Source organism: Gorilla gorilla, chromosome 4 (assembly GCF_029281585.2).
Source record: "Gorilla gorilla gorilla isolate KB3781 chromosome 4, NHGRI_mGorGor1-v2.1_pri, whole genome shotgun sequence".
Classification (NCBI taxonomy): domain Eukaryota; kingdom Metazoa; phylum Chordata; class Mammalia; order Primates; family Hominidae; genus Gorilla; species Gorilla gorilla.
In genome coordinates, this window is record NC_073228.2 from 140,093,519 (window position 1) to 140,118,678 (window position 25,160).

At 51.5% G+C, this 25,160-nt stretch overlaps 2 protein-coding genes across 5 annotated transcripts in view; both read right to left on the bottom strand.

Annotated features, from left to right (window-relative positions):
* Positions 1-1,621: 1,621 nt before the first annotated feature.
* SMIM32 (small integral membrane protein 32) lies at positions 1,622-2,712 on the bottom strand. The gene has a single exon (XM_055387246.2). It carries the CDS (start codon positions 2,706-2,708, stop codon positions 2,397-2,399), a length of 312 nt encoding a protein of 103 aa, XP_055243221.1. The 5' UTR covers positions 2,709-2,712; the 3' UTR covers positions 1,622-2,396.
* Positions 2,713-22,918: 20,206 nt separating this feature from the next.
* TRPC7 (transient receptor potential cation channel subfamily C member 7) overlaps positions 22,919-25,160 on the bottom strand; it is a 152,887-nt gene continuing 150,645 nt past the window's right edge. For all 4 annotated transcript variants that reach the window (XM_063706792.1, XM_063706791.1, XM_063706790.1 and 1 more), the window contains one exon: positions 22,919-23,777. In XM_063706792.1, coding sequence (XP_063562862.1) covers positions 23,608-23,777 — 170 coding nt within the window. In that variant the 3' untranslated portion in view covers positions 22,919-23,607. The remainder of the gene's footprint in view (positions 23,778-25,160) is intronic.

Sequence of the window (25,160 nt, forward strand, 5' to 3'; positions counted from 1 at the left end):
GGGGTCTCCTCCCAGCAGCAGTGCTGCTTCACGCCTATAGCTCAGTTCTACAAATAGCTATAGTTTGGACGCTCATTTTGTGCAAGCATTATGCTAGCATGTTGTTATTGGTTATAATAACTTTGGTTATACTCTATTATTCAAACTTGTAGAGCTAGGTGATATAATGCCCATTTTGCAGATGAGGAAATAGGCTCAGATAGGTTATTTGCACAAGGTCATACAGCTAGTGAGAGGTGGAGCTGGGATTTAAAGCCAGGCATTTGAACTCCAGAGCTTGTAAGTTTGACCACTCTGCATACTACCTTCAGATCTGGCCATCAGGACATGTGGTGGAGGGATACTCTGCCTCTACATTAGTCTTCTACCTGTCACAAGCCCTCAGACCAAGGCTGAAGGGTCCCCCTACCCCCTCAGAAGCCCTCAGACCAAGGCTGAAGGGTCCCCCATTTCAGCAGCGTGTGATTTTGTATGCTAGCCAGGGGCCCTCATATTTCTCACATTTATTTCCATCTAGTCCAAGGTTCATGCAGATTAGCTTGGGTTACCTTTAATATAGGCTGCAGAGGTTTGGCTACCTTTCTGAAGACTAAACTGAAATGCTGTGTGAGGTGATCATAGAATTGGCATCGTTAGGACCTGGTGGGTATTAGTTCTGGAAGGCGTGAAGAATCAAGCCCAGGGAGGCTTTTCTGGTTTCTATGCTTCGTCTCCAGTGCTTGGATACTGACTGAGGAGAAGTGGTGGGCTGGGCTGGGCTGGGCTGGGTCTCAGGAGACCTGGCCAGTCTCTTTTCCTCAACCTCAGTCTGGTCTCAGGAACCAGTTTCAGTGTCAGCACTCATAGAATTGTTGCAGAATTTTGTGCCTGTATGCATTTGGCCAGGGCCAAGAGTCCTTAGTTTTCTAAAGATTGCCAAAAGCCCAAGTGACCCTAGCATGTGTTAGAATGACTGGATTAGACAGTCTGTCAAATTCTTTTTCAGTCAAACCTTCTCTAAGCTCTAGTGCTCCACTGAGCCAGGTGACTCCTGAAACTATTTTAAAGCCCCGTAAAAAGACTCCCTAGAATTGGGTTAACTTTGGTTAAGGTTATTACAAGCCTTTCTAGTCCCTCTCAAATTCTTTGAAGTTGATTTCCCCTTAACTGGGTTTATGCATCCATTTCCCTCCTGCCAGGTTCTCCAGGGCAGGCCCCCATCTCCTTTGGGAGGAAGTGCTGGGCAGCTGCCCCACCACCTGACCTTCAGGCTCTTCCTTCACCAGACGGTTCTGGTCCAAATATGGCTCTTCAGGGGTTTCAGGCCCAGGAAAGCTCAGAGCAAAAGGGAAGATGCCAGGTGAAAGGAACTGCCCTGCAGAAAGGGTCCCCAGGAGCCCTGTTAATGGGAATTTATTCAGCAGGTCAGGCAGCAATTTTCCCTGGAGACCATCCTGAAAAACTTCCCCAAGGAAGTAATTGACCGACCCTGGGAAAAAGCCGAAGAGGAGGTAGTATCATCAAAATGTCCTGGGCGGGGAGGTGGCTCTCGCTTGGGTCTCCTGCTCGGGATCGATCTACCCTTATCCCCTTTTCCAAAGCGGCGCAAACAATTACCAGCACGTTCTCAGCACTAGGTCTAATTGGGTGAGTTTTTATTGTAGAAATGCGCCCCTGAAGATGTGAGACGCGTAGGTGGGCCCCTGCGCCTTTCCACCGGCCTCCCACTGCCCGTGCTCACAGAAGAAACTGGGTCCTTAGACCCAGGCGGGACCCACTGAAACCCCGCGTTCAGTCATTTCCCAGGGGGATGCGGCCCCCCAGTGCCAACCTTCCAAAGTTCAGGTGAGTTCACGACGCTCGGATCCTAGTGGGGTCCTCCTCGGTGTCAAGGAGCAAGAGAGGCCGTAGCAGCTGTGGGAAACAGCCACAGGGCCTGCGAGTCCAGACAGGTAGCTCCAGGCTAGTTGCACGCTCGCGGTTCCTGCCCCTTCCGTGTGCAAAGTAAGGAAGTCAGCAGGCGGCGAGCAAGCCTCCTGCGCCCGGGGCTGGCGCGCCGTCTTTCAGTAAGGTTTCCGACCGGACCGCCGTCCTTCAGGAAGGTTTCCCGACCCGACCGCCGTCTTTGGGGAAGGTTTCCCGACTGGACCCTCTGTCCAGAGGAAGAAAGATTTGGCCAGGGGATCAGAATCACGGTACCTACAGGTACTGGGATCGAGACCCTACACAGGCTCCCGACGCCTCGGTCTCCCTTTCCTCTCGGGTTGCCACTCTAGTTCAGGAAGGGTCTTAGGGTCAGGGCGCAGTGTTCCCAGGGGCCAGCAATCTCCGGCGTCATGCCCTCCCTACCATGCTCAAGCTGGCTGCTCTTGGCTAGGTCGGGACGGGGCGCCCGGCGGCCGTGGCTCAGTCCTAAGCTACACCGGCCGCGTCTTCCAGGGCGCGCGGGCGTCGCGCAGCGAGCGGTCGTGGGGCAGCGCGGCGAAGGCCGAATGGCGCAGCTGGCAACCGATGAAGAGAACGACGAGCGCCACCGAGAGCAGCAGCAGGAAGAAGAGCAGCAGGTAGGTGGGCAGGTCGGGCTTTGTGGCCGCGCCGTCCCTCATACCGCGCGCAGTGGCCAGCTCCAGCGGCAAAGCGCCTTCTGCCTTGACCGTGGCTCCTGGGGCCAGCGCGCTGCCTACCGCCGCCTCGGGGCCGCCCGTGGCGTTGAATATGTCGCCGTACATGGCCCGCGGGTCCCGCCGACCCCAGCCGGACCGCTTCACTTGGCCTGGAGCATACTGGCGCGACCTGGCGCCTCCATGGCGCGCCCCTCCCGCCCTGCCGCGCGCAACTGACCGAGAGTCGGTGCCTTGGGGCCGGCGGGGACTGCAAAGACCCCGGGAAGCGTCCGCTCACTCGCCTCCGCGCTCAGCTGCCTTCCCCGCCGGCTGGCGGACCCCAGTGCTCGGAGCTGGACAGTTCTGTGCCCGCGCCCCTCGGGCTCACCGTTTCTCGCCGTCGCCACCAGGACAGAGGTCCCAGTCACTGACTCGCCTTTCGGCTTTACAACAGCCCGCTCAGCTCGGACCCTCAGCTCCAGCGAGCTCCAGGTGCTGGGCGCCTCTGGGATGCGGCGGCGGGGAGAGGCACTCAGCGAGTGCAGCCGCAGCCCGGGGTCTCTGCTGAGCGCCCGGTGGCAGAGCGCACGGAGGGCGGGTGGCCAGGGAGTCCTCCGCGTCCTCCGGCGCCGCCGCCACCGCAGCGTCTCGGAACGGTCCTGCAGCCTCGGGTCCCTGTCGAGACGCCTGGTGTTCAGCGAGCTTGTCCCCACTCCCTCTGGCTGCTGCGCTCCTGTTTTGAGCAGGAGACTGAGCTTTCTGGCGGCTCTGAGCGCGCTCGTGTCCCGGGCGGGGGTTCGGGGGAGGGGCGGGACTGGCGGCGGCTGCCCGGGGGAGCGGCTGGGAACCAATGAGGGCAAGAGAGGACGCGGCTGCGACTGCCCCCAGCCCGGCCTCACATCACTCAGGGACAGAGGGACAGAGAGAGAGAGAAAGAGAGAAAAGCACAGGGTCACAGGAAGACTGACGGGCAAAGACACAGTTACAGACCTATGAACAGAGCCACACGCAAAACAGGGACAAACCGTTAAGGTAAGCAAACCAACTCAGAGACAAAGCTCAGCCGAGCGTGCACACCTGCGTTCATTATCCTCCTTGACAGGCTCCCTCCAGGCATGGCCTGGTTTGTTCCGAGTGCCCACTGGCTGCTGGGTAGCGCAGGCCGGACACACCACCTCCAAGGGTGTGCAGACGCGCTCCCAGACAAGCATGTTCAAGCCAGGACTGATTCTATGGGCCCCGTGTCCTCTCCGGCTGCGTCCTGCCGGTCTGTGTGCATCCCGCACCGTGTGCAAGAATGTTCAGCTCCCTTTTGCCTATTCTGCCTGGGCACAGAGAGGCAAAAGGAGGACATGGCGCTGGCAGTTGCCCCTCTGCCCTTGGCAGCCCTGGAAAGGCGAGGTGGCCAGGACAGAGGTGTGCAATCAGTTGGATTGAGTGGGGAGGTGTCTCCTTTCCCAGGAGTCTGAACTGCTCACTTTCTCTGCGAAGTCTTCCAGGACCCCCAGACTAGAGTGGGAACAACCACCCTGGACCACCACAGCCCCTGCACTTCTCAGCAAGCACCCACCCCTCACCTCTGGTCTGTCATTTTCTTTCAGGGCCAGAATTAGGGGGAGGTGGGTGAGAAGCCTAGAGCACAATACTGAATGAGACACTCGCTCTCAGAGTCTGCAAGTGCAGGGTTGGGAGTAGGTGTCTCCTTCAGTTGCCCCTAGATGCCTCATCCCTCACCCTAGTCCCAGCCCTGTTGTCTGCTCATTTGTCAGAGACCCTCAAAGCGTCAACCAAGTTCACATCCGTGTCTTTCTCCTCTTTTCCTCATCTCCCATTCAGGGGTGCAATACATGGGGAGAGCTTGATGACATTGGCTGAGAGAGCTAGTAGAAAGATGAGTTAGTTATTCTCTCTTCCCACTGCACCTCATGCCTGGCCACCAGCATAACAAGAACAATCAGGGTGTGCAAGGCAGACCTTGGCCAGAGCTCATACCCACAAATCCCTGCTCAGCCCGGCAGAATCACCTCCGTGAGCTCTTTGTCGAAGTTGAAACTGTGGTTCCAAGTCCTGACTCTACAGTGTTTGCCAAATGAGGTACAAAAATGCCCTCTTTGGTGTTTTTCACTTAGTCCCATAGATGGACCTGTGGGGGTTTTAGCAGGGCTTGACAGGATTCAGCACTGCCCCATCTACTAATCACCATCCCAGACAGAGCCCCCCTTGGTCCTAGAGGGCTGCTGGTCTGCTTCCAGGGCGCAGGATGCTGAGCCCCTCCACATGGCTGCCATCAATGCCTCATTTTCCAGATGGCAGAGTTGGCTCTGAGAGGGGCCAGGGCTTATCCGTGTTAGCACAGGACAGCCACCACATATCAGTGATATAGCAGCAGCAGTGGCAGTGGGCCACTCAGGAGATGGGGGGAGTCCCTTTCTCTGAAGACCTGACCTGTTTCAGACAGCATTTTTCTCGGCCAGCAGCATGCTAGAGAACATTATGTGAAGCCAGAACAGGCCGCCTCACCAGGACTTTCAACCAGGGGGAGACTCAGCTCATGAGTTGGATGGAGGGGGTTGGGATGGAGGTGACGCTCCTGCTGTCAGTAACTTTCTAGGTCCTGGGAAGGCATGAATGCGGGACTTGGGTAGCTCAGTTTGGGGTTTGGCCTGGAATTTCCTCCTGGGGTCTATATGGGAAGTGGCATGGCCTACCTTCCCCACTTTCTCTCAGGTCCACCATAACCCCAGGTGTGAACCCAGGAGGGGGGCTTACTGACACAAGGCAGCTCATTTGGGAGGCTCTAAGTGGAGTGGAATCTGGGGCAGCCCTCAGCCCTTTGGGCTATAAAATGAGGGGCAATGGTAAATAAGTGTTTTCTGGTCCTCCTCTGGAAACAGGCTGTGATTATCCAGGAAATGGTGTGGAGCAGGGTGTCTGCAAAGGGTTTGGTGTGGATGGAAGGTACCTGCAGCTCCGCTGGTCATGGTGGCAGGATGGGGATGGTGGTGAAACAGGGATGGTGGTGGTGGTGGGCAGGGAAATCTTTGAACCTGATGTCCCCAACACTGCTCATTCCTTCCCCACAGCTGCTGCTGTTCCCATGTGGCATTTTATAGAAATGACACATGCAAGGTCTCCCACCTGTGAATGAAGAAGCTGGAGCTCGGATGTGGGAAGTGGGGCTCCAGAGTCCATGCACTTAGCCACTATAACGAACCATCTGCCATGGCAGAATGATTCTAGTAGCTACCATTCCTGGCCCTCTTACCACAAGCTGAGCACTAGGCGGGGGCTTAGCATTCATCTTTCTCCCCACAGCAACCTGTGATAGGCACATCTATCACCCTCATTTTCTCAAGGAGAAAGCCAGAACCCCAGGAAGTGGTGTCACTTGCCAAGATCACATAGCTGGTCATGGTGCAGGGGACCCTCCTGCTGTGGTCTGTGCTTGTCCACTCAGTCTGAAGCTGTCTTTTCTAAAGAGAAACTCAACAGAGAGCATGTGGTCAAGCTGCCTTCCCTTTTAGTACAGTTGGAGGAGGTGTCTTGCTTTTTGGGGGGCCCTGAAGTGGGGAGGGTACTGTTTCTTTTCTGAAAGATGTTCAGGGCCCTGAGAGGGCAGTCACGTTCCCTGCACATCCCCGGGCAGGAAATTAAACAAGGCTGGTACTGAGTAAATGCAGAGATGAAGTTTACACAGCTCTTTATACAAGCCAGAGCGACCTTCCATTAAGGGAGCTTTGTGTACCCATACATTTAAGTCTTTGGAAAAGATTATAAAAAGGGGCTTAGAGGTTGGCTTTGACAGGCAGAGGTCACAGGGGTGGGACCTCAGGGCAACCTCTTTCCCATTACGTAGTTGTTGAGTGACACACGTTTCTTCCCTGCTGACCTGTCTGCAGAGAAACCAAGAGAGGCGAGGCAAGGGTGCCTTTCCTGCCAGCAAGAGCCATTTGGCAGCTGTTTAATGGAAACTTAGGAGACTGGGAGCATTAGAGCCCCGGGATTTCATAAACTGTGCCGCGCAGGCCTGTGGTGCCTGGTGGAGCTATTTCTGTTTCTTCCACACGCCAAGGGAATTATTATTAAACTACTCAGCGTCACGCAGAAGCTGGGGGTGAAGATCAAAGGTGAAAAATTGCTGTCTGAAGATTGGAGTTCAGACAATTGAAGACTGGCTGGTGTGGGTTTTCCCTGTGTGGGTGTTAGTCTGCTGGAGAATGGAATGGCCACTTCCTATGTGAATGCTGATGATGCCCTTGCTTGCAAAACTGTTTTGTTTGTTTTTTAAATCATTGCCCCTGTTAGTGGCTTTCTGTTTCTTCGTTTTAGATGACTTTGGCAACCATAGTGGTTGGTGACTTTAAGGTTACATTTTAGAATGACCATTTTTTGTTTTTTGGAGATGGAGTCCTGCTCTGTCGCCCAGGCTAGAGTGCAGTGGCACGATCTCAGCTCACTGCAGCCTTTGCCTCCCGGGTTCAAAGCAATTCTCCTGCCTCAGCCTCCCAAGTAGCCGGGATTACAGGCACCAGCCACCATACCCAGCTAATTTTTTTGTATTTTTAGTAGAGATGGGGTTTCACCATATTTGTCAGGCTGGTCTTGAACTCCTGACCTCAGGTGATTCGCCTGCCTCTGCCTCTATAAGTGCTAGGATTACAGGTGTGAGCCACCACGCCCAGCCTACAATAACCATTTTAAGAAGTAAATAGCAAGTAGCCCAAGCCCAGACTCTGGAATGAAGCAGCTTTCCTAATGAGAATAATCTGTAGGAGGGTTGGAGAATGGTCTTGCCAGGGCTTTCAAAATGGCTGCAGTTTGGTTAGTGGAGTGGGGTAACTGGAGAGAGGATGGGGTGTGAGGGAGAAAGGATTCTGCAAGGAGAGAGCTCTGAAAGGGCTTTGTCTCCTATCCCAGAAAGGGTGTCTCCAGTTCTGTCCCGTGGTCCTGTCAGCCTGCTGGTCTCTGGTCAGATCAGACGATGGGATGGAGTCAGTTTCGAGATTCACCAGGCTGGTGAATGTTGTGCCATTTATTTTTGAATCAGGTCTCACCACTCATTGGTTAGCACCTCAACATTTTTTTCTATGGTCCCAATGACATGTGACCTCATCTGCCTCTCCAGGTCCCTTTAGCGGTATAACCTCAAGCCAAGTAGGTTATGGCGTCCCAAGGCTTGCAGGATCCTGGGATTGATAGACTGATTGTCACCCCCTGGACCCAATCATCTTGCTTTCTCTGGGAGGGGCAGAGGTTTGCATGGTGGTGAAACCACATTCCTCTTGCTGCCTGGGCTCAACTAGGTGTGTTGGATGGGGTCATGGTGGGGTCACTGCATGCTAAGGGATGAGCCATCACTCTGGCCAAGTACCGGCAAGGAGGCTAAAGCTGGGATAGAGCCAGTATATGGCCAAAGACTGGGAACAGGACTGTTGTTTGGGATCAGTTGCCAGGCTCAGGGGCCCCTGGTGGTCTGGCTAGCATCCTCACGTCCCTGTCCCTAGGCTTCCAGGATAGGGGGCCTGGCCTTTGTGGTTACACTTATGGAGAGACTGGGAGCCAGAAGGAGTGCCTTAGTCCCAGAAATGGAGACAGGTAGCAAGGCAGGGAGCAGGTGTGTTTAGTCACTTCAGAGGCCCCGACTCATCTGTGGCACTGATGCAGGACTGCTTCATGGAAAGGTCTGGGACTTGGTAGTGAGGCCAGGGCAAAAGAGCTCCTTCAGAAAAAGTTTGATTTTGTCTAGGATTGCATTTTCTAAAATTTGGCAAGAATACTTCAAGTGGGATGCCATATTACTTTAAGTGTAGTGCATGGGTACAGCATTAAACATCATGAATCACACAACGACAAAGTTTCTGTCTTTTAATCTTATTTAATTATTCTGATTATGGCAAGAAGAAAAATTCAGTCTGGCTCAGTGTCATCTCAGATCCTCCAAGAAGCACATGCAGAAGATGTATTAGGGGAAACAGCTGTGATGGGTAAAAAAGGGGCACGAAGAAGAGGCAGCAGGGAGAGCTTCAGGTCACAGTACTGCTCTGACCCCTGAGAGGAGAGAGGGAAGAAAGGATTCGGTAAGAAGAGCCTCAAGCTGAAAGTGTCTCAGTCAGGCCGTAAGGAATTCCTAAGCAAACCTCACCTGTTAGGAGCCCCCTGCCAGGTGGGACATATGAAGCTGGTGGCACTGTTGCCCTTGCTAGCCAAGCATGGAGTCATCTTTCCTCTGCTGAGGTTGGGGCTGGTGAGCCTTTGCAAAAGGCTGTCAGATCCTAGAGGAAGGGGTGGGTGCCAGGGTTGAAGTCCCAGCAAGACTCAGCCCTCCGAGGAAGCCCCCTCTCCCAGCCTTTGGTCCCAACTAACCCTGCCTTTTTGCCCTCTCTTTAGTGGATGAGACCCAGGCAGTCCCCACCTGATTACTGCTGGTCTTAACTGTGTGCCTCATATTCAGTCTTCCCAGGGTGAGAGTGAATGAGTGAACCTCATTCTTGGGGTTAGGCCTCTGAGTCTGGGCTGAAGTCGGAGCCCAGGGTGTCAAGCAGACCCCCCTTGTGGCTGGAGCTTCATGTCTGTGGTCAGCAATGTCAGGCCCACGTGTGTCCTGGGCTGTCGTCTCTGCTGGGCCTTCTCCCTCTCCTTGCCATCAATATTTCCACAGGGCTGGCTACTGCCCAGGCTCAGAGCCCCATTGCTGGACACTGAGACTATAGCAGCCTCTTGCCTTTCACTCACCCCGTGGTCCATCCTTAAGGATGGTTCTAGGTTTTTTGGAATCTGGAACTTTTACATCTTGGGGGCTGTCTCTGAGAAAGAGCAAATAATTAGGTTTTAAAGTGAATATTTATTTAGAATGAAAAATGGAATCAAAATGAATTGAAAAGTTTAAAAATCTGACAAAGATTCAAAATATGAAACAAAACAAAACAAAACTATCCAGATTGGCTTTTGGCCACAAAGGAAGGACAGGGAAGGGCCATTGGGATCTACCTTCCTAGGGTTCTGGAGCAGGCCGGTTGGGAGGCCAGGGAATGGCCCCGTTGACTTGTAACCCCCACCCATGGCTGAGGGCAGGACCAGCTAGAAAGACTTGGTCTGAGTCAGCAATAAGCTCTAGGACTGGGAACCTGCCTTCTCTCTGCGTCCTCAGGAGTCAGCGGTCTGGGCCAGCCTGCGGCGGGCTGAAGCTGGGAGAGTGGGCAGCAGGAGGTGCAGGCTTGAGCTCTCTGCATCCTCAGGAGTCAGCAGTTTGGGCCAGCCCATGAAGGACTGGGGCTAGGAGAGCCAGCAGCAGGTCATGCAGGCTTGAGCTCTTTGCCTGTAGATTTTGCTCCTGAGCTGGGGACCTAGGTGGGCAGCTAGAAGCCTGACTTCCCTCTCAGGGGATTACTCCTGGCCCTGCAAGGACAGGCACCCCCTCCTACTCACCCCATCCCTCCCCAAACACCAGGTCAACCCTACAAATCCAGTTCTCTAGAGAAAGCTCTTTCCTATGAGGGGCTCTGTCTTCCTGGGCACAAATCCTGAGGTTGCTTCCCAGATTAATGGGAGCCTGGGATAGGAGAGACATCCTTTGGACAACGTTCACTCTTTATGCCCATCCCTGCCCCCCACATGCACTGAAAGGGTAGGGAGGACCTCTACCCTTAATTAGAAAGAGGAAGAAAATCCAAGTTTACAAAATTCAGGCACATATTTCTTCAGGGTGTGAAATTATGTTTTCTTTTCCTCCCAAAGTTCTAAAAGAAAACCCAACTACCTGGTTTCTTTTTGATAAAACTATGAGGGATCTCCATTCTCTTGTCTGGATAAGTCCCTCGCTACAACCAAGCACCCCCTGCTTCAAACGTTGCCCTTGGCTGCTGCCCGGGCAGCTCTTATTTCTTTCCCAGTCCTCCCTCCCGCTCTGTCACTGGGCAGCAAGTCTTCTCTCACGCAGTGTGGCAGAACTGTCACTGGTTGCTCAGTGGACCCAGGCAGAAGGGGCTACGGATGTGGGGTTGGGGCAGAGAAAGCCCCCTGTCCAAAGAAGAGGCGCACAGTGGTCATCAAAAGTCTGTGGAAGAGGATGCCTTATGTTCTGTGAGTCCTTGATGGGGAGGAAGGGACGAATATGCACATGTCCTGATTCATGAGGAAATGTGATTATTTTTAAAAAGTTTTAAGTGAGAGAACTGAAGCTGTCCTTTAAAGTGGCATTTTAAAACCTAAATTGGAAACTACATTAGCATTGCCATTTTATGCTGAGGCAATAGAAATTCAACATGCTCCTCTCAGGCTCCCAGGTCAGACAAGAGGTTGTCTCCATCCTCAAGCCTTCCTTTGGGGAGGCATATGGGGTTCTCTGTACCCCAGTTCTGCTGGGGAAGGGGCTTCTCCCACCCCCTCCCACTAGGAGGCTGCTTTTGGGCTGCCTGTGGATGGGAGAAGTAGACTGGATGGCTTGGAGTCATCTGGCCCCTTCTTGGAGAAAGCCTTTAAGATGACACTCCTCCAGAAGTGGTGCTGGGCTTCACTAGTAAGTGGATGGTCTCAACATCTTAGCTGGAACCAAACAGGGAAAACAAGAAGATACTCGAGGTTGCTCAGGGCATTTTAAGATATGAAAAGCCGTCATCCAGCCTTGGCCGTCCCACCCCTGAATTCACCCATCCAGGCGAGAAAAGCAGCCTCACCCACAGCTCCCCAGTGGGAGCTGAAGGGCTGGGGACAGCAGTTCTCCAGGGACTGGTCTTGATTTCTTTTCATGGGAATTCTCTCCCAACCCCTTCGGAATTACTTGGCATGCTTTTAAAAATTCAAGTTTTGCCCCCCAAGCCCAAAGATTTGAACCTAGCATTTGGAGCTGCAAATGGGCATATACATTTGGGCATGCTATTGTCAAGTATTAACCAAGGCATCCCCCTGCATTTCCTGACTCCTGTGGTCCTTCCTTGCAGCCAGACAGCAGCCAGACTGCTCAATATTAATTGCTTCAGGGAAGGGAGGACATTGCAGAACTCGGCTAACAAAAGAGTCAAATTATTGGCTTTTGAGTTTCAAAATCTTGGCCCAGGTATAGGTTTGGAACAAGACATGATGAGTGAGGGCAGCACTGTGGCTCACACACATGGTACCTTTGGGCAAATTACAAAAAGGTGCCATTTCCCTGGGCATGTTAAACTTCCCTGTTGTGCAGTGCACACACTGCTCAACTTTATATGGCAATCCTGCATAAGAGCACATTTTCCCATCTCTGAAGTTAGAAAAGAATATCCCTGATCTTGGGGCAGGGTAGAGCAGGAGGTGAGGAGAAGAGAGTTCATGGGGACACAAGGAGACCTTAGATGTGAGTAGGTCTCTGAGAGGGGGTAGAGTAGTGTTCTGCCTTGAGAGAGATGACAGAAGACCAGATAGTTTGGGGGATTGGGGTGCAGAGGGATATGGTAAATACCTTTCTTAGGGAGCCCTAAGGAGGCAGAAGCCCTAAGATCATTCCTGCAAGCTCACCTCATACATGCCTGCAAGTTCACCTCAGTGTACATGAAGTGATGAGGGGCCACAGCAAGCTGCCTCCAGCTCCAAAATGATTTGGAGACAGAAGGGCTTCTGAGTCAGTGCTCTGAGAAGGGCATGAAAGAGGCAAGCAGGCGTTCTGAGGCTGTCTTTTTGATGGGAATGAGGTTCCATGCAGCAGCGACCCACAGGACTGACCTTTAGGAAGCAGATAGACAACAGAGGTTTGGTGGACGTCAGTGAAGGCAGAGAGGGCTGTGGGTGGGATGATTGCCTGCTTTAAGCCTGCGGAATTTATCACAGGGTCAGGAAAGTGGGTGTGGGACTCAGAACTGTGGGACTCAGAACTGAGCTGAGATTTCTACCACCTCTGAGGAATGAGGGACAGGGGGCTCCTAACAGAGACTGACTAGTAATCTTTCATTTCTTACCCACTTGAGTTTGTGGATTAAGATTTATATAAATATGTAAAGAGAACCACAAGCAAATACCTCCTAGTAATTATCTCTAGGTGGCTGGATTAAGAGTGATTTTCATTTTCTTCTTTTCTGAATGCTGAGGTTTTTGGAAATTTCTCCAGTGACCATGGTTTACTTTTGTAATGAGAATAATATTTTTAAAGAAACAGTATAAAACAAAACAGCAAAAGTAATTTGCATCTTAATTTTTCTCCCCTGTCTCCTGGGCCCTCATTCCTTAAGTGCCTCATCCATCTTGCTCCCCTCAGTCCCCTCTGCAGAGGCCTGGGCACTGGCTGAGAGGTGGGCTGGGGGCTGGAGGGGACCGAGGCAGTGTACTCAGTTGGGAGTCCTGGAGCCCTGAGCCCTTATTTACAATGACAGCGGCAATAACATCTCAAAGGACAGTTTTCTATCCTCCCTGCGCCCACTTGAGAGACAGGAGGAAGAGAACCCTCTCATCATTTTTGGCTTCCTGGTGGTGGTCTCCTCCCCACGGTGGGAGGGTCCGGCTGGGCTCTGCTGAGCCAGAGGGAGAGTGGGCTGGGCTTGCTCACCGTCGAAGCTCCTCAAACAATGCACTTTCCCAGAATCGGCTTCTCTGGTTGCTTAGAGCCCTGGTTCAGAACCTCACTCTGAATCACAACGAAGGGAAAGGCCGGCCCGCGAGGGCCCCAGTAGGACCATTTGGAAAGAAAGGAAAAGGATAACAAACCAGCTGGGCCTCTTTAAGGGATCCCCACCTGGGAGGGGACAGGGATGAAAATAGAAGCGAGCAGGCAGGAGGGGGAGGTTTAGTGGGCTGGTGGGAGAAGCCTGCTGATTATTAAAGAGTGAATTACCTGGGTCTAATTATGAACGCATAAGCAGCACATTTCCTCCTGATACAAATCGGAAGTGGCTCAGCTTCAGTCACAGAGAAATAAAAGATAAATCTCAAATGTGAGGGACCCCCCCCTCCCACGCACACACACAGTGCCCTGTGTCTTTTCCTCCCTCTCTGCCCTTACTGCAGGTTGGTTTGGTTGGGAAGAGGAGTGGACCCCCCACCCCCACCTCATCTTTCATTCTCTCTGGCTCTGTTTATTATCTATATTAATAAATATTAATATATAATATCTATATTAATATTAATACTATTAATATTATCTGTATTAATAAATTAATAAACGGTCTGTCTTTCTCTCTCTTTACACGCACACACACACGCACACACACACACACACACACACACTCCCTACTTGCTCAGCCTGGCTGGGGCTTTTCTTCCTGCCACCTTTGTCCACAGAACCTGCTGGCATGATGTGGGATGAGGCCCTGTCTGCCCCACTCTGGGGCTCTAATGGCAGCACACCCTGGAAGCCTGCTGTCCTAGGCAGGTTTTCCCCCTCAGCGCTCTGCTGTCTGACATCGGGTGAGTTCTCAGTTCTGGGGACAGAGTAGGAGCGGACCTTGCCCATGCCCCAGTTCAAGAATGACATTTCCTTACCTCCAAGAAACAGGAGACAAAATCAAGACTGGGCAATCCCTGGAGTTGGGGTTATTACCCCAAACCCTTGTTAGCATTGGCTGTCCCTTTACTATTAGTTTTTAACGTAATAACAATGCTGTTGAGTCACGGAGATGCAGCACAGGAAAGGGTGGAATTAAGCTATTCACCCCTATTTTTTCCTTGGTGCCTTCAATGCTTTATCCTTTATCTTTCTGCATGCCCAAATCGTATTCATTTATTTTTAGAGATGTGATCTCACCCTGTCACCCAAGCTGGAAGACAGAGGCGAGATCATAGCTTACTGCAGCCTCGAACTCAAGTGATCCTCCTGGACTCAAATGATCCTCCCACCTCAGCCTTCCAAAGTACCAGGACTACAGGCATAAGCCACCGTGCCTGGCCCCAAATCTTATGTATCCTTCTAAAACTGGATCAGTTCCACCTTAGGGAAGATCAGAGAACTAGCTAGAGCACTGGCCCAGGCCTGGGGGCCAGTCCCATCTCTAGTGCCCACCAGTCAGGTGATCTGATAACCATGCCATCTGGAAAGGGGAACTCTGTGGCAAGTGTTCAAATATAGTTGGTCATCAGAGTTGCCTGGGGGCCTCTTAAAATAGAAACTCCTAGGCCCAACCCTCAACTGTTGAATCTACATTATCAATCTGTGTCAAGGGATTCTGAGGGAGGAGGTCCCAGGACTGTGCTGAGAAATACCCCACAGGGAATGTCCCTACTCCCCAGGCTGCCTGCTGGGGACAGTGCCTCTACACTTGCTGCCTAGCCTAAGTGCATTCCTCCCACTCAGTTCTGTTCATTGCCACTCATTCTATGCTCAGTCCAGTTTATGGGCCCAGGAACCCAGGAATTGAACTTCCAGTTCATGTTCTACTTAAGCTCTTTCTAGGAAAAGGGGATCTTGAATCCTGCCCTACCCACATCACTGGGCTGATGTTTTAAATAAGTGAAATAAGGGATGCGGAAGTGCTCATCATATAGCTGTAAGATTAGAAATCGAAAGGGATGTTATTGTCCATCAGGCAACGATTCACCAACTGCCTTGTGACATCGCCTCTGTATTGCCCACCACTCTTGTTAAAAATCTCACAAATCTGCTTACCTGTTCCCAGGCTTGTCCCTTTTCTCTTCAGTGAAACAGCAAACCCCTGAGTTGGAGTCCATTGGATCCTTCCAGCTCATCGCACATTACGATACATGAGCTGAGGTGATGACTGAGTCGACTGGCTGTATTTAGCTCGTACAACAAAACATGCGTCCTTCTGTAGGATGGCCAGAACTACTTTTGGGGGGTGGGGGCGGTTCCATCGGTGTCCAGACACTGGGTTTCAAGTGGAGCAAAGCCAACCTGGGGAGGTTGGAAACCCTAACTGTGGCTTCTTAAACAACTGCTGATTTGCATTCATAGGCTTCTGTTGTTTGAGGCACCAGGCCTTATGATTCAGAAGTAAATCATTCTTTTGGGATGAGTGGGTGGGATTGATTACTCTCCTGCAGATAGGCTAAAAATGGTGTGAAAAGTTCCTGGATCCTTCCTCAGCCCCTTTGTTTTAGTTATTACTGGGTAACATACCACCTCGAAACTTCGTGGTCTAAAGCAACAACACTTTATTATTTCTCATGATTTTGTGGCTAACAAAGCTCAGCTGGGAGGTTCTTCTGCTCTACATAGCTGAATCACTTATGCAGCTGCACTTAGCTGGGAGCTTGACTAGGCTGGAAATACAAGAGGCCTCTCAACCTCCAGGGTTTCTCTCTACACAGCCTCTCAACATTCAGCATCCTAGCTGAGATTCTTTACAAGGGCTGGCTTGTTGTAAGACAAGCCACCCTGGGTATGGGCTTATCAAACCACTGCTTGTGCTATACTTGCTAATGCTCCATTGGCTAAAACAAGTCCCATGACCAAGCCTAGCATCAATGGGGAAGGGGAACACACAAGGGCCTGAGTACTGGGAAGCATGTTTCACTGGGGCCATGGGGTATAGTTCACCACAACCATATTTTCCTTTCTTTCTTGGGAAGTCACCCAAACAATTTACAGGACAGAACAGCAGCCTTACCAGGCATTTGTGTCTATTTGGGAAATGGAACATCTGCCCAGTACTATGTATCTCCACTGGGACCCAGTGCTACTGGCCCTGCCATTTCCTGTGTTTGGCGGCCTGTGCTGTGACTTGGGGGAGGTCACACAGACCCAGACTCCTCTGCTCTGTGTCAGTGGTGGTCTATGTCCCTGGGTGACCTCGGCTCGGGAAGAGGAGACCCCGAGGCCTGGCAGGAGGGCAGTTTCTCTGATTTTTCCATGGGAGTAGAGTAGCTTCCTGCAGATGCTGACTCTTGCATATGGGTTTCTGATGGTGGCCTCTGTGAGGCCTGTGGGAGGCCTTGCACATCCCTGATGATGAAGACACCGACATCTCCTTCACATCTCTTTGGGTTGCCTCTAAGTCTTTGCCACAAAGTGGACCCATGTGGGAGCAAGTATGGGGTCCTCTACCTCACTCCTCTTCTTTCCTTGTGTCTGTGTGCCTAGGCACTTCTGCCCAGGTTCCATTCTCACCTCCAAATCCCCCTCGTCTTTGCCTATGTGGTGGAGCACCAAGGATGACCAGAAACACCCCGTGGGTGGGCTTAGGGCACATTTTTAGTCTCTTTAGAGTTACCCGGGTATCTGAACCGCGACCCCGTGGGTGGGTGCACACGGGCTGTGTGGGAAGTGACAGTTCCCTTGATTTCCTCATATATCTGTGTTCTTGTCTCACACCCTTAGATCCCTGTTTCAGAAAGTATCCCTTATGTTTCACCTCGGGTTGAGTCTTTCATGTCATATGTATGCAGGGGGAGTACAGACTGGAAGGTCTTCAAGAATCAGGAAAATGCTGTTTTTACCCTTTGGGAGAAAGATTGAAAATCTGTCCAGAGTGACTAGAATACTGATCCATACCATCCTCTTCCTGCAGCCTCAGCACAATGAAAACAGCTCACCTCTGAGCTGGGGCTTGGGGACATTAGGCTCAGAAGTCCCAGGACACAGCAAAAACATCTGTGTTCTTTGAAGGAAAAATATCATGAGAAGACACCCCAATGGCTTTTGCTGAAGCACAGAATACACATTCTGTTCACGCTGGTGGTGACAGACAGTGATAATGCTGCAAGCATCTTTATGTAATGATGAGTCTACAAGGCAGCCTCGGCTCTCAGATCGAATCTTCACCTTCACCAGGGCTTAACTGGCTCTGGGGGCAGCTAATAGATTTCTGCGGGTTAGGAAGGCACCAATGGCTCTATTTTGCTGGAGTGCCTATTCTGCGATTGATTGGAGTTGAGCGTGATACTCTGGGGCTGTGTTCTGTTCTATCACTGAGATGATCCAAAGTCACTTCCTCTCTCTCAGTGACTGACCCTGCTCAGGTCTGGGGCAGTCACTGCTCCCTGCCGGCATCAGTGGTCCGGAAATCCTGAGTCAGTTGTACGGCCACTGGGGCTCATGCTGCTCTCAATGATCTATGCTCATGGGAAGCAGCGGAAGTCCCCAAAACCAATATCAAGTCGTATTTACATAACTTGAATAGTCCACTTCGCCATACTCTACCTACAGAATAAGGCTCTATATTTCCTATGTATAGCAGCATCCTCACCAGCCAGAAGCTGGACCTGCCCACAGTGTCTACTGGTTATTTCTGGAGTCTCCGAGGGGTGACCCCACAAACAAGGCTGGTAATGGTGGTCACCATGCTGGCTGCTTTGTCGCCCTCTCTGGTTTGCTCCCACTTCACCTTTCTGCTACCTGCTGCCTCCATAGATGTTGAGAGATGTCTCACTGGGATCGCTGTCCCTACAGAAACGCCCAATGTGCCAATTCAAGGTCTTCCCAAAGCTGGTGGCTGGGCAGAGCAGAAAGACTTCTCCCTGGTCCTGAGGTGTATGCATGCCCTGGGCCGCGAAGCAGGCCTGCTCTGCCCCACGGCCTCGAAGCTTCTCTCCCAAACAGTTTAACCAGCTTCTGGCCCTCACTCATTAAACAGAACCACACCACATCTCAAGAAAAACAGTCCTGGCAGTTTCTGGCCCTCGCTCCTTCAACCACAGAAGCTCAAAACCAGCCCCAGGGTTGGGAAGGGTGGAGAAGTCAGTGCACCATTTCTGTGTTCATCAAGACTCTGAGGATGTAAATGACAGAAACCCAAAGCAAGTTTGCTTAAACAAAAATGGGATCCATTTGGCGGGGAAGCTACGAAGGCTTCTGGAACAGCCCTAAGGAAGAGTTGCAGGAAGCAGGGCCTCGGGGTGGGCCCCACCTAAGGTCAACGGCACCCCTTCTGCTTCCCTCTTTCCCTCCTTTTCTCTTCTATCCCCCTTCCCCATCTCCTCTTCTCCCTTGTCTCTATTTCTCACCTCTCTTTGACTTCATTTGCAGACAGTCCCTCTCCATGTGGCAGAGGGGTGTCCCAAATTCACATTCTCCTTTTCATCAACCCTGCCAAAGGACTTTTCTTTCCCAGTGGCTACTTATATATAAAACCAAGGAAAGACTAAGATCAGCTCTGTTTGGGTCTGCTGTTGATTTTAGAGGAGGTGGGCACTCTGGGTGGCTGTCCTGGGGTTAGGTGCTAGACGGTGTCTGGGGTACAGTGAGATCTGTTACCAGCCAAAGAGGGGGTCACAGCCAGCACCAAGCCTACATGCTCCATAGCCCACCCTTCCTCTCTGGCTTCTGTGCTGGCCATCTCTCTGCCTTATGCCTGTATATTCGCCATCACTGGGGTGGTGGGGGTGGAAGTGGCAAAGTTAAAAATGTTGTCTGTCCTACCAGTGTCTGGACCTGCCCTCAGACACCTAAAAGTGTCTTGTTAAATTTTTCTTTAGCATATTTAATTGTCTTCTTTTTTCTTCTCTTTCCCCAGCATGCTGCCTGTCTGCTGGGTGGGGTGGGGGCTGCTGACCTTAGGGGTGTGGGGTCAGTGCCTGGCAGCAGCCTCCGCACGTCAGCCTCCACGGGACACTCAGGCCTCTTTGGTCAGTGGCACAGCTATGCCACATCCATGTCAAGGGGTAGCGGGCTGTGTTTTGCCCAGTTATTTCTGACTCAGATACTCAGAGGACATGAAATCAGGACTTTTAAAACTTATTGTAAGGAGAGGACACTTTGCCCCTGCCTCAACCCTGGAGAGCCTCTTCCTTCCTCTTTCTCCCTCCTAGTGCAGGGGAGAGGCTGACAGGAGGCAACTGGGCTGGTCCCTGCTCATTCTAGAGGAGGCCAGGCAGTGCAGAAGGCAGACCCAGCCAGGCCCCGGTTTCTATCGGCATGGGAGCACGCCCCTTCCTCTGGGGTCTGACTCTCTCTGTCCAGCACCTTGACCTCTCTGCTCTCACCACTTTGCCCATTCCTCTCCTGCTCCAATCTGGGTAGGGGAGAACCCATGCTCCTCAGCCATCCTTTCTTCCAAACTTCGATTCTCCCCTCATCTGACCTCTCCCTTTTTTAAAGCCTCAGGTCTGGGAAATGAGCACACCTTTATTTTTTCCTGCTTTCTGTGTCATTCCTTCGCTGAAGCAAAAGGCATGGGTTGTCCTAGCTGCTTGACGGCATTGGGGAAACAATGGTGAAATACTGGGTCACAGTGAGTGTCTGGACCTGCCATTCCACAATGCCATCCAGTCCATGTGGGCCCCGCTCCCAGGACCAGGATGAGGTAGCGTTAGCCAAGCTCCTGCTGGCTGTGCCTGGGAGACCACGGCCGGAAGTGGCTTCACTCCTGTGTTAATCATCATTAAGTTGATTGACATCTATGTGTCTTTCCTGGAGCTCCTTCCCTCTAGTACTTTCACCCTTCATGGGATGCAGAGAAGAGCCGGGACAAGCATAGCGTGGAGGCGTGCCTGCCTGCCTCTGCAAATGAAGCTTCTCTGGCCTGCCGGCCTCTGGGGCTCTCAGACTCTGCACTTTACAGACGCAGTCATGGGCACTTTGAGAAGTGATGGGATCAAGGCCGCTTATTTGTAACCAGATGCTGCATGCTCCTGAGCAGGGCAGGGTGTCTCAGCCTCCCCATGAAGGTGTCTGGTCAGAGCTTTCCTGCCCTGGGGAATCTCCCCCTGCCTGGCTTGTGTGGGCCAATGTTCTGTCTTTGGGCCTTGCTGGGAGGGAAGGAGACAGCCTTTGATGGGCAGAGGCGGTCACTGCACTTTCTCAAGTGTGTGAGCATGGTCCTTTAGGAACAGCTCGGAGGACTAATTGGGGACTTCTGCATGGGAAGTGTCACTATGATTTGTCGAGTCCTATTAGTAGCCATTGGAAGGTGACAAGTCACTGGAGAACTCACTGCTTAACCACTGGTTACCCAGGAAGCCTGGACAGGGGCTGCAACTCCCGCATCAGTGTGCCATGTTATGGCAAGGAGCTGGGCCTCCTTCCAGGCTGTAACTAGAAGGGAAATGGCTTGAGCTACAGCAGAGGATGGCTTATGTTTCTGCAAATTCACCGAGTTTCTCAGGGCCCGAGATGATGCTGTCTGAAGGAACTTCAGAAAACTGGAGACCAGAAGGGCCCTGCAGTAATTCACGAGGAATTCAGCAAGAGTGGCTACTCTTTGGCCCTGTGCCAGTACTCAGTGGGAAATGGAACAGACCTGACCTCCTCATGGAGCTTCCCTGGAGCAGTGGAGACAGATGCTGAACGTATACATTAGAGTTGTAGACAGAATGATGGCAAGTGTGCAGAGCTGCAGGGGACAGATGGGTGCCTCTGGCAGCGTGCACATCTTGAGGAGTGTTAGTGAACTTTCCAGGGAGGACCTGGGTCCTTTTTTCTCCCCATCTGCCCTTGGGTCTCTCTCAGGTTCCATTCCTCACCCTGCTGTTTGGCTTCTTCAACCGCTGCTTCCCCTGCCTGGCTAATTCAGCATGGGCCCAAGAGATGGGGCAAGTGAGGGAGACTGGTAGTGCCTGGAAGATGACTGAGCTCTTTTCCCTGCTCCAGGCTGCTGATCTCTGACAGCCCTCAGTTCCAGGCCTCTCCAACAGCTCTCCACCAAAAAGGGGCTCTCTTCTGCCCTTCCCCATAGCCATCTGACAGCCATGAATTCATTCCTGGACTACCTTTACCTCCTAGACATGGCATTAAAACCCTAATGGATGGTACTAGTTTTCTTTCCCAGTTTTTAATCACTCAGTGAGACTGGTTTTCCTTGATCTCTATAAGGAGTAGATCTGAGACTTAGGTTTGATAGGAAAAGTGTGCCCCATGGTTTGAAAATGGGGTTGCTAACTGCCTTTGGCTGAAGACAGATAGAGAAATTGAAGAATGCATCTCAGAAGTGTTTATTAGCATTCTGATAAAGATAAATGAGGGATCTGAAAGGCAGTCTTCCAGAAGTGTTAGCAATTTGTCCCCTGGATGAATCAATTGCTCTTCCTACAAAGCACTTAAGCCTCCCTTTTCAGAGTCTGGGTTTAAAAAGGGAGCCACACTGGATGCATGTGGCTCTGTCCCTAGCACTTGGCAAGGGGCTTAGTACATAGCTGCTGAGTAAAGTCATTCTTCATTTGTGGACTTGCCGGGGGCGTGTAGATGAGTGCTTGCAAAAAGCTACAGGTGTTCTCTCCAGAACAATGCACCCATTGCAAAGACAAGCACACAGCCTGAAGGGCACCTTAGGACTTGCAGGCTCTTTGAAATCCATCCATGGTCCTCTATGGGTCCTCCTCCTGGGCCAGAGTTTATGTCTGTCAAGTGCCCCTGCATGTGCAGTATGCCCAGTACCTGTCAAATGCCTGTTTCTGTCTTGCTTGAATACTAGGTGATGGTGCAGATTGGGTTGGGAAGGCCCAGGCATGGAGCCATGTCTCATCTTCTGCTGCCTATCTTGGCTGCCAGGAGCCCAACAAATGTTGACTTTTTCTTTTTTTCAGCAGTTGGGAAGATGTGGCAAAACAGGACTTATATTCCTTATGGCAACGATGGGCTGAGTGTCTGCAGCCTGCTTTAGGCAGGGCACGGCTGTGCAGTCTGTCATCGTACCTCGTCACTCCCATCAATGCTGGCACCAACCTCACTTCTATTTATCACCTCATCTGATCGGCTGTTTCTTATAGCAGAGTTAAGTAAAAAAATGTTTGCCCCTGAAGACAAAGACGTATGTCTTGAAACATAAGCTCCCTCTTTCTACATATACATACATATATACATTTACACATACACACATGCATATATATATATAATTATTATATATTTATTTTCCCCCCTCTAGAACGTCTGCAAGGCATGTGAATTTGTAACCATCACCCTCCTCACAGGGTTGCTGTGAGGATCCGGTGGACTGATGCGTGCAAAGCCCCGAGCACAGTGCCTGGTACACGGCAAAAGCTGAATACTTCTGGCCAGCCCTAGGAATATTTCCTTGGGACCAGAGGGCTCTTCTGGAAGCTTCTGGAAGATGAATGGCATCTTCGCACACCTGCTCCGAACAGGCATTGTTTGGGATTCAGCGCCCTCTGGTGGCTGCTCTCCCTACTCACACTTAGCCTCTTCCTTGGTGGGGGGGACACTTTGAGGCCTCATTCCTGCCCCTCCCCTTCCTTTCACATGGAGGAAAGTTCTAGAATGGGGTGGGAGAAAACTTTCCACTTGTTCTGCATTTCCTTTACCTCCTTCCTGACCTTAGGTCTGGGCACAGGAGGCGGGGCTTGGAGGTGGAGGCTGGAGCTTCTGGGGGTCCTGGCTGCATGACTCTAAGGAGGGTGGTGCCTTCGTTCCCACCCAACCCCCACCGCATCGGCCCATACTCCTCCCGGAGCATCCCTGGGCCACAGGTTCCCAAGGCCACCTCCAGACTGGGCCCGCGAGTGGGGCGGCCCTGGTAGCGTATCCACAGAAGTTATTATGAGGTAATTTTATTTCTTTCCATTTTAGGTAAAAATAGTAAATACAAGATAATCTTAATAAAGGTAAAAATACATCATTTGGATTTTGTTGTTGTTTTCTAAACAGTGCTACCTACAGTACAGTTTTCAATTTAGGATTTTGAAACTTTTTTTTATATAAACAAATAGAACTATTTTGCTATTAGGCTGTGTTCTCATCTGGCACTTAAGAATAGATCACAGGTCACCTCCTGGTTCTGTTTGGATGTGTTGGGGGTGGCAAGGAGGGAGTGAGAAGGAGTTTGTGGGTTGAGGTGTTTGTCTTCCCAGGACACAGCCAGAGCTGCAGTCCCACCTGCAGTGGGAGGGCACAGGTGTGCACCCAAGATGGCCTTTTCCTGCTCTGGCCACAGGGATGGGTTTCACTGTGGCTGGACCAAAGGTCTCACACTCGTCAGGGGGCTGTTCCTCCCCTCCTCCCGTGGTAGCTTTTCTTACCCAACCACCTAGATTCACAGCAGTTCTGGGTCTAGGCAGGCCAGCGGGCTGGAGATGTCAGTCATGCTGCAAGAGACTGAGCCAGGAGATCCCCTTCGTGTCCTAGAGAAGTGGGCTGGGGACCCCTCCCCACCAAGGATGGGGGTGAGGGCATCCAACCTGGCCTTGGAATGCTGGTAGAAGTCACAGATGCCGATGTGGGCTGCTAAATGTCTTTGCCCTTGTTCACCCTCAGGTGGTCTTTGTTTAAGTTCTTTCCAAACTTCTCGCTGAGTTGTTGAATCAGGTCTGCCAGCTCACCAGTAGCTTGAGATTTTTCCTCAAGAAGCTCATAGCGCAGGCTGGAGATATCTTGCTTGATTTCCTTCAGCTCGCCTGCAAGGACAGAGGAGATTTTGCTGAGTCTGAGTAGGTGGAAGCTGGGGGCTTGTCCTATGCACATGTGGGCATGTGCATCCTTCCAGTGGAATGTCGGGTCCTGAGCCAGCCCACCAGGGTTGAAGGTGAGGCAAGGGGGGGCTCTATTTGAACCCAGAACCACCCAGCTCCACCACTGAAGGACACATCGATCCATAGAAAGGCCTTCTCCTCCCATTCCAGGAAAACCTTTCCCTTAGGGGTTTGAAGGAGGAGTCAAGATCAGGGCTGTGAATTGTGTCTAGCACCTGTTTCATAAAATACTTGTTAGAAAGTTTGTTTCAGAGTCACTAAAGGCAGATTTCGAGACTCTGGAAAACAACCCCATTAACCGGAGCATTGATTTTGATGATGCTATGTTTTGTTCTGTCATTGTTATTTGTAGGGAGGAGAAACTCCCAGGAGCCTGGAGAGAATGGCTCGGCACAGCAGATGCAGCCATGGTGGCCATGGAGCTGACCAGCCTCTTGGGAGTGAGCCGGCCACCTGAGCAGGGTCCACTCAGCCCACACAAGCAGCAGCACCACCTCACTGACAGGAGCTGCGTCAATGCCTGCCGCCTCCTCCTTCCATAACGAGGGACCACCTAGCAGGGACTTTCACTTTTATTTCCACAGAGAACGTTGTGGTTAGAAGTCCAATGGGTCTAGGCTGTGGGAATCTTCTTATTAACCACAAACAGATGTCAAAAGGATCTTTCCTAATACCGTAGATATTGCACTTGGCTCGTGTGGGAGTCCACTGTCTGTGGAAACATTACTCGTCTATTTTTCAGGTATGGTCTATATACATAAAAGGCAGAGATCTTAAAGGTACAGTTTGATCCATTTTGACAAATGGATACACCCCCTGTTTTTATCAGATGCTTCACTGAGCCCCCGTTTCATGGTGTAATTTAGGTGCCATGACACCTGGATACCCCCACCTTCTATGATCAGTGATATTCACATGAATCAGTTACATACTGCTTGAGGCTGGCTGGCCTGACACTTGGCCATTGTTTGTTTGAGACCTACAAGTAGGTAGGTGGGCTGTTGTCAGCCCCTAAACCATGTCAGCTCAGGGGCAGTTCAGTTATGGCTGAGCTTCGAGCTGCATGCTGGGTGCCCCAGGATGAAGCAGAGGGTCACCCAATGACCAGGCTCTTTCTGTAGTTCCCTGTGGCCCAGGCTAGGAGAACAGAAACTTCAATCATGGATGAGGCTGTTTCTAGGTGGCAAATATTTATCATAGGTATCTCATTAATTACCTGGTATAAAGTAATTTGCTTTTCATCTAAGAGTAACTGCTTAAAATAGACTGGAAAACAACCCAAACAGTGAAAATAATATAGTTGGTAAA